Raw genomic sequence first — 16,070 nt, forward strand, 5'->3', positions numbered from 1 at the left:
GCGAGAAGGCTGGAGGGGCACAAGGAGTTGGGAGGGGGCACAGCCAGGGCAGCTGACCCAAACTGGCCAAAGGGGTATTCCATACCATGGGACGTCATGCCAGTATATAAACTGGGGGGAGCTGGCCTGGGGAGATGGCTCAGGAACTAACTGGCCACCAGTTGGTGGGTGGTGAGCAATTGCATTGTGCATCACTTGTTTTGTATATTCTAATCCTTTTATTTTTATTATTGTTACTACTATCATTATTATTTTCTTCCTTTCTGTTCTATTAAACTGTTCTTATCTCAACCCACGAGTTTTACCTTTTTCTCTTTTTTTTCCCAATTCTCTCCCCCATCTCACTGGGTGGGTGGGGAGTGGGAGAGCAGCTGCGTGATGCTCAGTTACCAGCTGGGGTTAAGCCAGAACAGTCCTGTCTGGGGCTCGCAGCCCCCTTTGCCCCTGAGTTAGCCGGGCAGGACTGAGCTGGATGGAGACGCGATGGGGGGGCGAGAAGGGACGTTCCTGCTCTGGCGTCAGGCAGAGGAGGCAGCGCACGGACAACGCTGCCTGTTGGGAGCGAGCGGTGTTCGGTGAGCCCGGGTCCCGTTGGAAGAGTCTGTGGTCAACCGCCCCCTCTCCACCCTCTCCAAGCCACACAGGGCTTCTGAAATCGTGATTTTATAGACCGCTTCTGTATTTGCAGCAGAAGTCATAATAATGATGATGATAAGAAGAAATATCAAATTGCTCTCTGGAAATGAATAATACTACGCTTAGCAGGGTCAATTAAAGCATAAAAGTAAAGCATTCAAAGGTTAATTAAGGTAAAAGAATGTTGTTTTTCATTAAGTATATGCTGATTTTTTCTGGGCATGCTGGGAGAGATTGATTATTTTGAACTTTCTATATAAAGTCAAAGTTAATATTTAAAATAAAGCTGGAACTGCTTACATCTGAAAAAGGATCCAGGTGGATTGGGGGGGCAGGTAGCTGACGGGGTATTTCAGGGCAGAATGACTAGCGGGCTGCTTTCCAGGCAGAGCTACTGGCTGCTTTAAAGTCAAAAAGTTCCTTTATTTTGGTGGTACTGAACTTGTCCCGCTTGACTCATGTGAGTGATGGAGAGTGGTTTGGTTTCTTTGTCGCAGGTAGTTTTATCATGACTTTTTCAGTTCTTTCCACTCTCATTTCTTGTCATTCCCACGGTATTTTCCACAGCCTTGTAGAGCCACAGGCAGGTCAGGCCCTTCCTTCTCTCCACCTTTCCAGCCCTTTGGAAGCACGCACACCGAACCCAGTGAAATCTGACCCAGAATCTTTACAGTAAGGATTCGTATGTGTATCTTTAATTTCTATGCCACAGCTGTACTGAGGGGTTATACTTGTTATGCTAAAGCCCACTTGTTTTCTAGTCAATGACTTTATATTTTTGGCTGACACGTCCTTCCTGCTCCAGTTACACCTGAGGCAAAAGGTTCATAGGGATGAAGCTGGTGGCTCACATCCCACCGGGACTGTCCTCCTCCGGAGCTGCCGCAGTTTTGGCCCGGCAGCGTGGGCACCGGGCGGGCTGGGGGAGGCAGTGATTGCTGTGGTGATGTGCTGAACGCAAACAGGACTTTGGGTCCTCTAAGAAATCAGAATCACTGTGAAATGACGCCGTTGCATTAAAGGAGCACCACAGCGTCATTCTTTTATAGAAGGAAAATGTAAGTAAACGAGGGAAGACGTTTTGATTTTTTTCTTCCTTTACCTTTTCTTCTTAGTTCTAACACACAAAACTGCCAGGCTGAGCCCTCAAGACGTGCCCAGGCATCCCACCGAGGACCATCTCAGCCCACTGTGATGAGAAGACTAGGTCACGGAGGCAGGAGTGGTCCAGTGGCCGGAGCTGGAGAGACCGAGCCAGTGCATCCCAGTGCTCTGCACGCTTCTGCTTGGAGCTCCCTGCAGGTTTGTTCCTCTGCCTGAAGTCAGGGGCAGGGCTATAATACTGTTTACCTGTGTTACAGGAAGACATAGTTGAATAAAAGGTAGCAGGAAGAAAAATAAGCGTGATAGCTATGTGAAAATGTGGCAAGAACAGCCTCCTGTGCTGGCATAGCATTCAGTGCAGTTAGATCTTTGAATATTATCTCATTCAGTGATAATAAAAAATAATATGGAAAATAATAAAAATATGAAAAAAATTAAGGTATTAAAAGAGCCAGTGTCATTAGGAACTTCTTTTGGAGGTTTTCTTGTGCTGTGCTTGACATTTTGCTGGGCTGTCTATACATCCTCTGGAGTACTCCTTAGAAACCGGTTGCGGGACGTGCCACGGTCCCACTTTTCCCATCTCAGTACGAGTGTTCCGGTCGGTGTACTGGATTGCAAAGCGCTTGAAGGTTTGTTGTTGGGTGTCAGCAGGCATTTGCATTACTGAAACACTTTGGAAGGGTTTTGGTGAGCTCCGGGGAACGCGTGGCTTTGACAGCCCAGCACGCGCGTGTTGTTACAGCATTGACGGTTTTCTCTCCTGACACATCCCACGCAGGTGTCCAGTCCGACCCTCCTGGGTGGGTGGTTGACCCCGGCTGTTTGCTTGACCACCCTCCGCGTGCCGGGTGGTGGCCGGAGGACCCCAGCTCGCCATCAGCCCTGACCCCCCGACACCGTCCAGGAGCCGTGTGTGTGTCTCTGCACCCGTGTTGGCTGCGGAGATGGAAAACAAACACCCGTGGGAAGGGGCTGGCTCTGGTGTGGCTGTGCCTGCGGGGGCCGTTCCTGTTCAACTCGTGCCTGGGGTGCCAGCGCACAGCCTCCCACCTCTTTCCCAGAGAGTCCAGGATACCTGAGGATTCCTATGCACGGATGAGCCGGTGGCCGGGAGTGCCGGCAGCCTCTTCCAGCCCTTTCCCTGAGGTGCCGAGTGGTTGCATCCATATGACAGGTCCTGCTGGAAAGCAAAACCTTTGCGTGCTGGATAACACTCATGCCTGGCATCGCTCCAGCTGCCAGGGGATGGTGTTTATCCATCACGTCCCAGGGATATCATGGGTTGCCAGGTACCTTGAGGCTGGTTCAATGCCCTGGGTCCCTGGGAAGGGGCCCCGCACCTCCCAGCAAACCCAGCATGGGGCTGAGCGCCGGGGCCAGCACCATCCCCCTGGTCATATGGAGGGGTCACAGCTCTGAATACAGGGGGCACGGCAGCCCAGGGGGGAGCACGGCAGCCATGTGAAGCCCAAGCCAGACCTGGGAGGGGGAGAGAGCCTTGGATTCGGTCTGCGGGGCAGGAGGTGTCGAGGGCACGGCATGCTGCCGAAACAGGAGAAGCCGTTCGAGACGGCGGCATTTGCTCGCAGGTGCTGGCGTCCGTGGGTTTGTATGGTGATGCTCTGACCCTGGGTACAGCCTGCAGCGGGGCACGGGGATTGCCAGGGCAGGAGGAGAGGCAGGGCAGGAGGGTCTGGTTCTGACTCTTCTCTACCTTCAGTAGCTGGCTTGTACTTCAAAGCCCGTTTCAGGGAAAAGGCTGCCTTCCAAGAGGCAGCAGGGGAGAGGGAGACGTGTTTTGGAGTCATGTCTCACGCGGACAAGCCCGGAAAGGGCTGACCTGACGGGCAGCCGGTGCTGCTTCAGAAGGGGATCACCCTGGGGTGCAGTCGGGTGGGGGGTCCCCGCCAAGGATGGGCAGCGGGCACCCCGTGATGCTTTGAGCCGCACAAAGCTTTGCCCCAGGGACGGAGACTGAGCCTCGTCCCCCAGCCCCGTCCTTACTGGAGGGCAGCCAGGCATCATCATTTATTTTCCGTGAACAGCGCTGGCTCTGTGCCCATCAGAAGGAAATCCCTGTCTGTGATTTTTTTTTTCCTGCTCAAAACCTTACCCGAGGACTTATGACAAATGCATCTTGCATTTCTGGTCTCCTGTTGCCACCTGCCGTCAGCCGCCTGGACGCCTTTCTCCTGCTCCTTTACGGGAGGCTGCCCTGGCTGCTGCGTTTTGGAGACTGGATTGCAGGCAGGGAGAGTAAAAAGTCTTACAGAGCAATGTCTGCACAACTAATTTATAAATAATAATTTTGCTGATTTAACCCTTGTTACACCAGCAACTGTCCCTGGTCCCCCCATCATATGGAGCTGTACTGTGAAAAACTATTTTTCTTTCATAAAAGTTGGATGACAACACTTGAAAACAGTGGGAAAATCAGTACTGATGTGACAAAAGCATGTTTTACCTCTGCATATTTTTTCTGGTACCACAGGATTCTTGCTCGTGCTTCAGCGAGGGTCTCTGGGGATGCACCCGAAAAAGGAGTAGTAACGCTGACAGGTTGTATCAGGACATGTCTGACCCAGGAATACAGAACAAATGAAATCAAATGCTTGGGAACACCATGACTACAAGTGCCTTGCTCAGTTGCTCAGCTTCTTTTTTTATGATGCCAAGATTGGTAAGTTTTGCAAGAAGCTCCTTCTGTGGTTAGAAGGACACCAGAGGAAACCACCTCTCTCTCTCACCAAAAATCTCTTCTCAATTTGCTTCTCATTCCTTTCTCCTATATTTAAAACTCTTTTTAAGGAACTAATTTACACTGGGATATTTACAGCAAAAAATGCAAGCATCATCCAGGGTGCTAAGGGAAACCCATTGATAAGGCAGCCCGAATGTGTCTCTGGAGTTCTGCTTTTGTGTTCTCTGGATGAAATCAAAGCCTTTCTTGCAGTGACGAATTAAATTTGGCATGAAGATAGACCAATACCAGGGTAATATCAGGATTTTAAATATATCTGGCACCAGTGTTATGGAGTGATGGTATTATTGGTGTCCTGCCTCCTCCACGCTCTGCCAGAGTCAGGATTCTGGCTGTTTGTTGTATTTCAGGCTGTTTTGGAAACCAACCTGCAGCAGCAGATGGGATTGCCCCTGTGAGTACCTGCCCATTTTTTGCTGCCCCAAGCTCAGAAATAGCTTGTGAGAATTAGGGAGTCTGCGCTGAAAATGAAAACTAGATTTCAGGTTCACAGAAAGTTTTGAGTTTTTTTTTTAATATATTATACAATCTGGTTTTATTCTGATTGAGAAGGAGAAATGAACACAAGAGGCAAGTTCATTTGAGGCACCTGACACAAGGGTTTTCTGGGATGAGATGCATCGCCCACGACTGTAACAGCTGCTAACCAGGTTTGTAGCTGCTCTTGCAGGGGTGAAATTGCTGGTTCTACTAATCTGAGGTGCCAGCTAAGAAGGATTTGGGGGCTGCGGTTAAGGGCAGACCCACCCTACAAGCCACAAGCCTGCAGGTGTGTTCTGTGAGAAACCTGCTTTGGTTGGAAATTTTGGAGTGGCTTTGTCCCGTCAGCAGAGCTGAAGGAGGATGAATGTGCCAAAGGTTCCCCCAATTGCAGGTTTTCTGTAAAGCCTGTTTTGATGTTTAAGATTCTCCAACCAGCTGTGCCTCCTAGGAGCTGATACTTCTAATGCAAGTATCAGAAACATTTCTTTTATCTGTTTGTGCCCAAACTTTTGCAGGTGGTCAGGAAACTGTTTGACAACATGTATTTTGAAGTCAGTATGCAAGTGCTTGTCTAGCAAAATATCTTGCGAAAATGTGAAAGAAATCCAGAAAAACTATACAGCAGGACAGGGGACAACACTCAAAGCTAGAAAGAGTCTTCAGAAGGCTGAAACTGTCTCTAGATGGCATCCAGGCAGTCATCTGCCAGAAAAAAGGCAAAATCACCATTGTGCAAGCTAAAAGAGACTAAGGAATAATTTCCAAAAAAAGAAAAAAAGGGATAAATTATTTTTCAGCACCTGCAGCCTCCCCAGGGACAGCCAGCAATGGGAGCTCATGCCCCAGACTGGACACAGCCCAAAATGAAAGAAAGACATGCAGATCCTTGTACTGTGGGCGTCCCAGCATTAACGCTGGAGAGCACAGCGAGCCTGTGGTGCTGGCTGCCTGCCCCGGACCAACCCCGCTGCCTGCTCTGGAGAGGGGGCAAACGGGGAAAACCAGAAGTGGGGCACAGAAAGTGCTAAAATGCTGGTGGAGGGCCCTCTGGGGTCTGGTGGGATTTGTTGTGCAGGAGCGTGGACCTGAGCCTGCAAGGCAAGCTGCTGACCCTTTGAATCAGATCTTTCCTTAGTTTTCATTCATGTAAAATATTTAGAGATTTTTGTCTTATCCCAGTTCAGACTGAAATGCTGGAAAATATCTTCTGGTTCTCACCCCCCCACACCCCCCATACCCCAATAATTTCTAATTGGTATTATTTTTCCCTGCCTGCTTGGAGCGCTGATTGTAGCTGGGTGTCTAAAACCCTCAGTAAGGTTTGGGAGACCTGCCCGTGTTCTGGATGACGTACACTTAGCACAGGAGGAACCTTCAGCCAGCATCCAGCTTCTGCATTCTCTGCTTTATTACACGTTCTTCATTACAACATCCTATTTCTTGTATTTTTAATAGGCAGGCTGCAAAGTGCAGGGCTATGATCTGGGGGGTATGCAGACTGGGATTTCGTTTTGAGCTATGAGAGCAATAGAGGTCTGCTACGGCGTTTTGGTCTTTGGGGGGGTTCTGCTTAGCCGGGGGCTCCAGAGGTGGGGATCAGGACAGCTCTGCGGATGCTCTCATCATGGCAGCCTCCAGCTTCCAGGAGGAGGGTGAAAACATTTTCCACCAAAGGCACTTTCTTTGCAAATGTTTATTTGTGAATGGCAAGGGCTGTTATTTCTCTTGCTTATTTATTTTGAAGGTCTTTATTTTCGATTAGGAACATCCCCAGCTGTTTCTTCCTCTGTTTGCAGCATGTTTATCCCCGTTGCTTGGAGTTACTCAGGCTAAGTCAGACAATCCGTTCATAGGATGCTTGTTCAGATGCTGGCAGGTATCTGCATCTGACAATAAGCACTAAAAAACTGTTCAGCTTCGAGCCTCAGACATTGCCACCAACTGGAGCAGGTTGTACAGTTAGACTGTCACTTGGATTCTCTCCCTTTCTATTTTAATTGTTGAAAAGGAGGGAGAGAGACCAATAAGCTTTTCTATGACCAGCCACTTAGGTGTCCATGGCCCATCAGTCCGTGTTCTATCCCAGGCTCCTCAATAGCTCTGTTAAGGTAAAACCAAATGTGAAAGCTCAGCTCTGTCAGAGGTGCACACCTTAATGGTCTCTCTGGTTTTTAATTTGTGCATCATTAGAAACAGCTTCTAGCAACACACTTGCTCATTCACCTAATTCCCTTGACAATCAGAGATTTTAACTAGATTTGCTCAAGTGTGAAAATAGCTTGGAAGAAATTTGTAGGGAAGAAAAGGCAGAGACAAATATTTATTCGCTTTATTAAAAGTAGTAAAAATACAGAATAAATATTTTCTCCAAAATACATATATCTATAAAATGTCATATAATTTAATTGACACCACAGAAATAAATTCATACAGATCTAAACACTCCTGTCATCACCATTAGCTTTAGAAAAAACATTAATTCTCTAAGTGGCATATGCCCAGATCCTTATAAATCTTTATTTGCCAAATTTACACTGATCTACCAAAGCTGCAGGTAGGGGAAAATCTCAGGCTGTGTTTCTCAGTGCTTGTGAAGGATTCTGGGCAGAGTGCTAAGCATACTAAATCAAGGTGATCCTGTATGCATGAGCGCAACGTTCTTGTACTCCTTGCTGATAAGCGATATACATATATAGAGCAAAGCTCAGGCAGAGCTTAAGAGGTGGAATATTGCGTGAATATGACTTTTGCAGTTCATACTCATCTGGCTTCAAAGCAGTGGCAAAGCTAGCTCTGTACTAGGTAAGTTTTGCTGGTATAATTGTATTAATTAATCCTCTTTACTGTAGATGGATATCACAACATTGAGATTTTCCCTGTATAGCCATACCAGTTCCCTGAGTAAAATTATCTATTTCAGTAGCAGTAGTTGTGTACTGGTTTAATGGTCTATATGCAGGTTCTTGCACTTCTAGACATGTTTTCAAGAATAATACCCATTCTGCTGAGGTTATGTGATACCAGCAAAACTTTCCAGCAGAAAGTTGACCTTAAACCTGAAAAGTTACAAGATTCACAACAGGTATTGCTAGAGCGCATGCCGTCCCCCCCAACACTGGTCCACCCCAGTATTAAAGAAAGGCAAAGGAAATATATTCATAGCACATATCAATATATCACTCAGTGTTTATGGCACAGCGTGTGAAACCCACGGCGATGGTTGGATAAGGTGCATAGTGTGAACCAGCTGCTTTTGGTCACATCCATCTATGTTAAGTCTCGCTGTAGCTGTTCAGAAATTAACTTGACTTTCTTATGAGAAACCCAAAAGTTTTATGCCTAGTCATGTCCTTCCATAACCCCCTGCACGATTTGCTTTATCAAGCATTTAAATTTTCATCTAGAAATACAAATGGCATTTTGCCATCAATACTTTCAGAGATTACATGCCAAACATGAACCAGTACAGTACCACTGAAACTGAAGATGTGCCCTGCCAGGTTTTAACACAGAGGAGTACTTTTAAAACAAATAAACATTTTACTGCTTGTTTAAATTTACAGCCATTCTAGAAACTTACAACTCTATGCTCTTGCAGTTTTTGATATTTTTCGGATGAATGTCATCAGTTTTTCTAGAAATATTGTTGCATTCTTTCTTTCTGTATCACATTTCCCCTGAAAAGTTAATTAAGAAAAAGAAATTATGTAATACTTAACCATTATGTAGAGCTTTTTCATCTTGAAATCATTTTGTAAATGATACAATTTTCCTTAAATCTTAAATATGCTGACACACATGAATCCTCATTTTAGAGGTGGGTCAAGCTGAAGACTAGAACAAGGGAAGGGTAGACATGTGAAGTAATGCCAGGATTTCTCCTTCCATGTACTCAACACAAGTGAGTACAAAAACTATTCTCTCTCTTGTAGACTTATGGGCTTAGTTACGAATTATGGATCACATTTTATCACATCTCTGCTGTATGATCTCTGTTAGACAGGAAACAAATTCTTACCTCTTTTGCCAGGCTTGGTGTGAGTAATTGCTTCAGCCTTTCAAATTTTTGGAAAAAAACACGGAATTTTTTCATAGCTGGGTTAGTTTTCAGCTGTTCCGTTCCTTCAAAGATTGTGCTGATACAATTCACATCCTAAGATGGAAGAAATAGCAAAACTGAGACACAAGAATTTGTAACCATGAACTACAATAAGTTTATTTAAAAGTCATCTTGAGTTACATCCAGCTGCCTGGGTGGCAAATAAATCGTTATTGACTTCTGGGCTTGTATTTGCAAATGACTTAGGCAAACTTGCTCAACTGATGTGCACTTTTATTTACTCTGCGGGCAGAAAGCTGGCAGATGATAGTTTCTGCTAGAGTATGTTTTGTAATGTCCAGATGACCATATAATTATCTAAAGACTTAGTCCTATCTGTTCTGCAGCTATCTGAAGACCAGTTTGATTTCTTCCATCTGCTCATGACAGCTGATAATTCTGGTTTACATCTTCAGTTTGGATGTGAGATGCTTTTGGCTGCAGAAGTTACAGCTCTCTGAACACGAGAGGAAGAAAATAAATGAACTTGAAACTACTCCAAACATTAACCTCTGCAACAGCTGAGGTGTGGACAGCGGTGACCCTCTCATCTCACAGCCCTGTTTGCCTTGTCCCGTCCCAAGGGCAGCCAAGCACCGGGCACGCTGGTTCTCTTCCACAAAGCAGTAGCTGGCATTTGTCTCTGAGACCTGATGGTCTGGGCAAGGCAGCCCGAAGGGTTAGAGGGGACAGGCGGTGGAAGCAGAGGAAAGAGTGATGATGGTTGCACTTGCCAGCGCGGGGTTGTTTTGGAAGAGATCAGCTAAACGCACGGAGAAGGAAGGAAGGAGAGGACATGACCATCAGCAGCAGGAACAAACTGAAGTGTTATGGGAGAAGAAAGCAATGAAAAATGAAGCAAAAACTAATCAGCGAAGATCAGAGCAAATGCGGCCAGCTGCCGAAGGCCAGCATCACACCCATGATGTTCTGGACCAACACGTGGTCTCCCGTTAGTCGCTTCTGGATGCTGTATGACAAGGAAGATCATTTTTCCCACGACCTTGCTTGGGAAGCTGCTCGCTCCTGCCACTGACGAACGACAAACGCAGAGACACTGGGAAATTCTCCGTCCTCTCTGTCCGAAGCACAGGTGGAAGCGAAGCAGCTCTTCTCCCCACTGTTGGGCTGCAGTGGCACCGCTGGGGACCTCAGCAGGGAAAGGGACAAGCGAGCTGTCGGCACTTGGCACCGCTGATTCCGGGTCTGTTTTCCTTATCAAAACCCCAGGGTTAAACCCAGCCCAAGCCCCAGCCTGGGAAGAGAGCTCTTCCAGACAGGATCCAGAGAGAAGTGACAGCGCTGGAAACTTCACACCTAATTTACAAGGAATGGGCTGGATTTGCCACCAAAACAACCCCACCGTCCTGCAGCTAGCTTATGGCACAAATATGAATGACCCTGCTCCTTCAATAAATTAATGACTCAGATTGCATTCGCACAAATAGCCATCTGGCCATGATATTATCTAACGAGCTCTGTGCTGGGCTGTGATCTCATGTTGAAACCAAGTTTCCAGTTGATGCACAGCAGAAAAAAAAGCAGCGTTCGCATCAAGAGGAAGTTCTTTAAAGTCAGCTCACAAAGAAAAGAGCCTTTAGGCTGAGAGGGAACGGCAGAAATTTATCTGAGATGCAAAAGAAGATGGCAGATGCATAAAGATCTTGATCTCTAAGACAGACCTCATTCATAGACACACGGTAGCCGGTGTCTTGTTCCCTGGGGCATTAACACCATCCTTCAGACAAGATGTGGTAATACAACTATTTAATCCCCTTATTGATGGTAAAGGTATAAAAAGCCATTTCTAAAAGTAGACTAAAAAGAAATATATTTGCAGATGGACAAGCTAGGAATGTGAATGAGTTTGTTCTTCCCTTTTTAACTGTCCTTTGTTTAAAAAACTGATTCAGAAAATCATTCTGCGTGTGTGTGTTCCGCAGTTGTTTTACAAAAACAGAACAAGAATTATTGCTGTCCTCGGCTACTTTTGCATCATAGCATATTTTTCTCTGACTCAACATTTGATTGTTTTTAATAACATTTTATATCTTACAATAAGATTTTATATCTTTAATGACTTTTATATCTTACAATAGCTACATTTAAAGTACTTGTTTGTTCTTAAATACAAATAGAGTATTTTAGGAGATAACAATTTTAAAACTATCTCAATTTCCAATGACTAAAATTATGAAAAAGTTAATTTTATTTTAAAGAAAGGAGTTTTACTTACATCTATATTGTCTGGAGTTTCAATCCTCAGATTCTGAAAAATAATAATATATTAATTAAGTCTTTCAAATATCATCTTCATTAACACTAATAAAAATTCACATAAATAGATTTTTTGACTTTCAAAGAAGTTAAATATTCAAGAACAAGAGGTTTCAGTATATCAAATTTTAGATTAGAAAAGTGAAAATTGAACTTACCCAACTGTCCTTTGTCATTGACTCACACATTTGCTGTAATAATATCTGTAATTCAGCCATGTTGCTCATCTGGGGAGCAGCAGAGATGCTTGCAGCCAGCAAAAGAATGTAGAGAAGGATCTTCATCCTCCTGATGTGCTCGGAGAACCTGTAAGTGCTTCTGGACCAGTCGTCTACCATTTTATGTTCTCTCTAGAAGGAAATAACAGGTTAGGTTGACTTTTGAAACTGATAGAAAAAAGGCCATTTGTTGAGACATTCTGGAAGAGAAAGGTTCCAGTAAATTTGTTTAACCTTGGAGGACACTCCTTACCCAATCAGCATTTCCACAGAAGTAGGTAATAAACTTCTAAGGATGTGGCCTTTCAATTTTAAAATCAGTAAAACATAAAATGACCAAAAGCATGACCAAGCAGTTGCTGTCTCCACGGCACTTCTCTAGAAATCGGAGCTTCTCTGATAACAGCATGCGATCTTCTGATAGGCAATAGGAAAAAGACTGTGGTGCAAGAGAAAAAAAACCAACCCAACAAAACCCACAGAAAATATGTGGACTGCTGCCTAGAAAGAGAAAATGACAGCGTTTGTGCAATACTTGTGGAAAAGTTTTGTCAAAGTGCAGGTATTCTGTAGGAACTACTTAATTTACAGCAGGGGAAGCCGCTGCCCTGGAGCACACGCTGGGGCGGGAGGGCAGCCCCGGGGACGGGCACAGCGAAGCGGCTCCTTTTGGGTGGGGAAGGAGGGATGCAGGGATGCAGGATGCCCCGAGCGTGTCAGCCCGGACCCCGTGGGCACAGCTGGGACCGGGGAGTTGATTTCGTGCTCTTGCTGTTCCGCTTGCCGGCTGGGAGCTGGCAAGGGGAAAGCCCAATGGGTTTGCAAGATTTGCACCTGAGGTCTTAATTCATTGAAGGCATTTTCGCTTGTTATCTGGCCAAATTAGCCAACTCAGTGACTTGTGTTTCCTCCTTTCCTGGAAGCTGGAAAAAGCCCTTTTTGATTCCTTTTCAAAAAGAATGGTGTCATTTTTCAAAAATTGCTATCGTTGCTTTTCTGCTTGCGGGTTCTGGCGAGGGCAGCAGCCACGGGAGCGGGCAGCCCAGCTCCGTTTCTGCTGGGCAGGAGCAGATCTGCTGGCTCCATTCTGCGTGGCCCGGTGGCCCACAGCCCGATGTCACAGCAGTTATGAGTAAGCACCTCAATATCTCAATACTTTGAATTGGGGAAGTCAAAAGTCAGTAGTGGTTGTGTGGCTTAGCTCAAGCTAACCTGCAAGCTGATCGCTGCCCACTTCACTACACCCAGTTTGTCATCTCTAACAGGAATAGTTTTGGTTTTTTTCATTCTGCATGCTTAATGCTTATTTGTAGAGCTTTCGCATCATGCAGCTCCAAGGATCGTATCCTTGCAGGAACACAGACTCTGCACCAGCGCATCGCTGGGAGCTCTGTGGAGAACATGCCTCGCACTACCAGTTGCCCTCAGGCTGAATTTGTAAGTCATGCACCTGAAAATATTAAGCCCTGTTCTTGGTCTGCTGTGGTTTTGGCATATAACAGCTTGTTTCTTTTGGTTTCCCACAAACTCATGCTGATTTTTTTGGGCAAAGCCTCCTCTCCCCTTTGGCTGGCACCTGGGCTGTCCCTGCCAGCCAGGCTGAGGTTTGACCCCACCACTGGAGACCTCTGTGGACAACTTGGTATTGAATTGCTGCGGGACCTCAAGGTTGGTAATGGGAGAACTTTCTTTTTGACCTTTTTCTCTCCCAATGGTTGGTCCATCCCGTACCGCAGCGGTTCCAATCACCACCATGAGGGATCGCCCACGGAGCCGCCTGCCGCGATCGCTCCCACCTCAGGTCTCCCTGCGCTGGGGGCTGCTCATGGCAGAGAGCACATCTGTCTCCACTTCTGTTCCTGGCCGGTACAACTGCCAACAGATTTTATGTCTCAGGCATTTTGTTTTCCTCCCTTTTGCATTTGGGATTTTCGATCACTTCTGCAGAATCCTAGCACTGTCCCAGAACCTTGTATGAACTGTATGTTTTGAGGTTTTTTTTTCCCTTGGCAAATTTTGATTTTTTTGTGGTCAGAAGATAATTCTCAGTTCCCAAGAATTACAGGGTTTTTTTATTGCCCATTATCAGTAGCACAAGCTGGTCTTTCAGCAGGGCTTTGGCTAGCTCCCAAAGGACCAAGATTGGTGCTTCACCAGTGTCTGACCACTCTGCCTTCTTGTAACAGACTCCAAAATCATTAGACTTTGCAACGCAGGGGTTTTCTTCTTTTCCTTCTCCCCCCTTGCCTTTTTTCCTCTTCTGCTTGAGATAACAGAACTGCTCAAGTGCTTGTTTTTCTCTCTAAGCTGGCTCCGTGTCCCTACGCAAACTAGTCACATCTTCCAGCCTCAGGTTTTTTTATTGTTCAGATGGTTTGGGTTTTTTTTTTAAATGTGAATGCAGGGTTAAGAAGCTGAAGGACAATGTAAGAACAAAATAAGGCAACATAAGCAACAGGTCCTGACCTTGATGCTGTACACTTTTGGTCCTTATAGCTCTGCAATTTGTCTGATCTGTGAGTATGGTCAAAGGCACCACAAACACTGATAGAATTGGTAGGAATAAGAATAAGAATAAGAATAAGAATAAGAATAAGAATAAGAATAAGAATAAGAAAAGAAAATATTTCTGAAGAAACTCTGGAGGCTGGAGGAAAAGTAAGTGGAAATCCAAACTGTTGGATAAATCCAAACTGATTAATCCAAAGGGACTCAGTTTGAATTTGGAATGATCAGGAGTATGGACGTGAATAAATAATGTAATTAATTAGTGAATTCATGAATTCTGATACTAATGAAATAGGTATTTCAGTAGGAGTCAGCGTGTGATAACCAATGTTCATGTTGTGGCTGATTTAGGAATATTATTGAAAAAAGAATCAGGTGATGCTACGAATGTGAAAACAAAGCTATCCTAAAAACTGTGCAAGATGCTGCTGAAGCCAGAGCTGCAAGGTGGGATCATCACCTGGGACAAGGGTTTCTCTGCATCGAGAAATGGCGATTCCCACGGGTACGTCCCTGCGTTAACAGGCTTGATAGACTTGGCAAATGCCTCATAAGAATTGGGCAAGTGGGTCTGCCACCGCAGCGTGCTCACCAAGCCCTTAACAGGCAAGGCTACTGCTGAGCTTGCTTAAGCATGAGCTTTTCTGAACCTACTTGTGGCTCAGTTGCATTGCCAGCACCTGGACAGCTGTGGGAGCTGCTCAGCACTTGCTGTCTGGTCCCCAGTGCAGGATTGATCCTCCCTGGCTGTAGTAGTGCCACAAAGCCCCTGCAGAAACCATGGCAGCTTGAAACACTGCGGTGCCCAGGGGAGGTGGACCTAAAGTGGCACACAGGAACTAGCAAGCTACTGTATGCTAGTGTCACCTTCGTATCTTTTTGCCAGCATCGTTAGCTGGAAGCTGCAACTCTTTGCAGTAGCTGATTTTGCTCCTTCATCTAGATAAGCATAAAGTTATGATGCTCAGATAAGGTTGCTTTAATGGTGCAAGTACATAATGCAGCATGGATATGGTGCAGTAGCTTGTGCCTCTCCAGCCTGCCAGGCTCAAGAAAATGGAAATTTCTGAAAATCAGGGAACAGACTCCGTTTCCTAGACCGCTTTTCCCCTGAAGACGGCAATGGCTGCTCGAAGCCGCCTGCGCTCCTCTGCCGGGGCAGGTCCGAGGAGAGGTGGAGGAGTCGGTCGGAGCAGCACTGCAGGGTGCAGGTAATGCCTGGGGTGCTTCGGGGTGAGGGGTCCTCTGCGATTCCTCCCCTTGACTCTCCTGTCCTGAGGTGTCAGGAGTGAAGGAGGTCTGAGGGGTGTCCGAGGGGTGTCCGAGGGGTGTCCTCTGGTGCCCCAGCACTGCTGACTAGGGCATGCAGCCCACGGGCACTGTCGAGGGGACACGGCTACAACATGGTGTGTGGGTGTTTTGGTGGTAAACGGGAAAAATGTGTGGTGGTAAATGGAACCCTAGGGCAGAGTGACATTTGTGAGAGACTCTGCATTCTGTCCTTTTCCTCCCTTATCTGAAAGGGCAGGCTAGATATATGAGAAGATCATGGGGCTTTGGAAACCATATCTCGTTTTTTAAATCTTCCCTAATAAATGGGCAGCTTTTGACTAATGTAATCTCACACATGGAAATTACATTTCATCAGTTAACCTCATGAGTAAACGTTCCATCTCATTTGTTAAAGATAAGTGTTTCCTGGGCATCTCTGAAGTGGCATTGATGTCTCACCTAAGCAGATGCTCTGTGGCCCCATATGGATTTCAGCTGCAGCCAGCGCCACATATTTGGCCACATAAAAAGCTGCAACCATAGTTTGTGGGAGCCCCTCCTGAGCGGCTCTTCGCCCCAATCCTAGGAAAGCAGAGCCGCTCAGGGTTTGCCTGCTGAGCTGGATCCAGCTCAATGCCCAGAGACAAGCAGGTGCCTTGGTGGGGCCAGGAGGGCTCCCAGCCACCTGCTGCCCTGTCTATTGGAGTAT

At 46.1% G+C, this 16,070-nt stretch overlaps 1 protein-coding gene across 1 annotated transcript; it reads right to left on the bottom strand.

Annotated features, from left to right (window-relative positions):
• Positions 1-8,571: 8,571 nt before the first annotated feature.
• LOC104312462 (interleukin-5) lies at positions 8,572-11,701 on the bottom strand. The gene is made up of 4 exons (XM_069772637.1): positions 11,522-11,701; positions 11,323-11,355; positions 9,006-9,140; positions 8,572-8,664 (listed from the first exon to the last, which is right to left on the bottom strand). Exons 1-4 carry the CDS (start codon positions 11,699-11,701, stop codon positions 8,572-8,574), a joined length of 441 nt encoding a protein of 146 aa, XP_069628738.1.
• Positions 11,702-16,070: the final 4,369 nt, after the last annotated feature.

This window comes from Haliaeetus albicilla, chromosome 27 (assembly GCF_947461875.1).
Source record: "Haliaeetus albicilla chromosome 27, bHalAlb1.1, whole genome shotgun sequence".
In the NCBI taxonomy this organism is placed as follows: Eukaryota; Metazoa; Chordata; class Aves; order Accipitriformes; family Accipitridae; genus Haliaeetus; species Haliaeetus albicilla.

Excerpts from the sequence above, each read along its gene's own strand:
- LOC104312462 (XM_069772637.1), bottom strand. The coding sequence starts at position 11,701 with ATGGTAGACGACTGGTCCAGAAGCACTTACAGGTTCTCCGAGCACATC. Across the intron at positions 11,356-11,521 it reads CAATGACAAAGGACAGTTGG|AATCTGAGGATTGAAACTCC; the intron begins GTAAGTTCAATT and ends ATTATTTTTCAG. Across the intron at positions 8,665-9,005 it reads CACCAAGCCTGGCAAAAGAG|GGGAAATGTGATACAGAAAG; the intron begins GTAAGAATTTGT and ends TTAACTTTTCAG.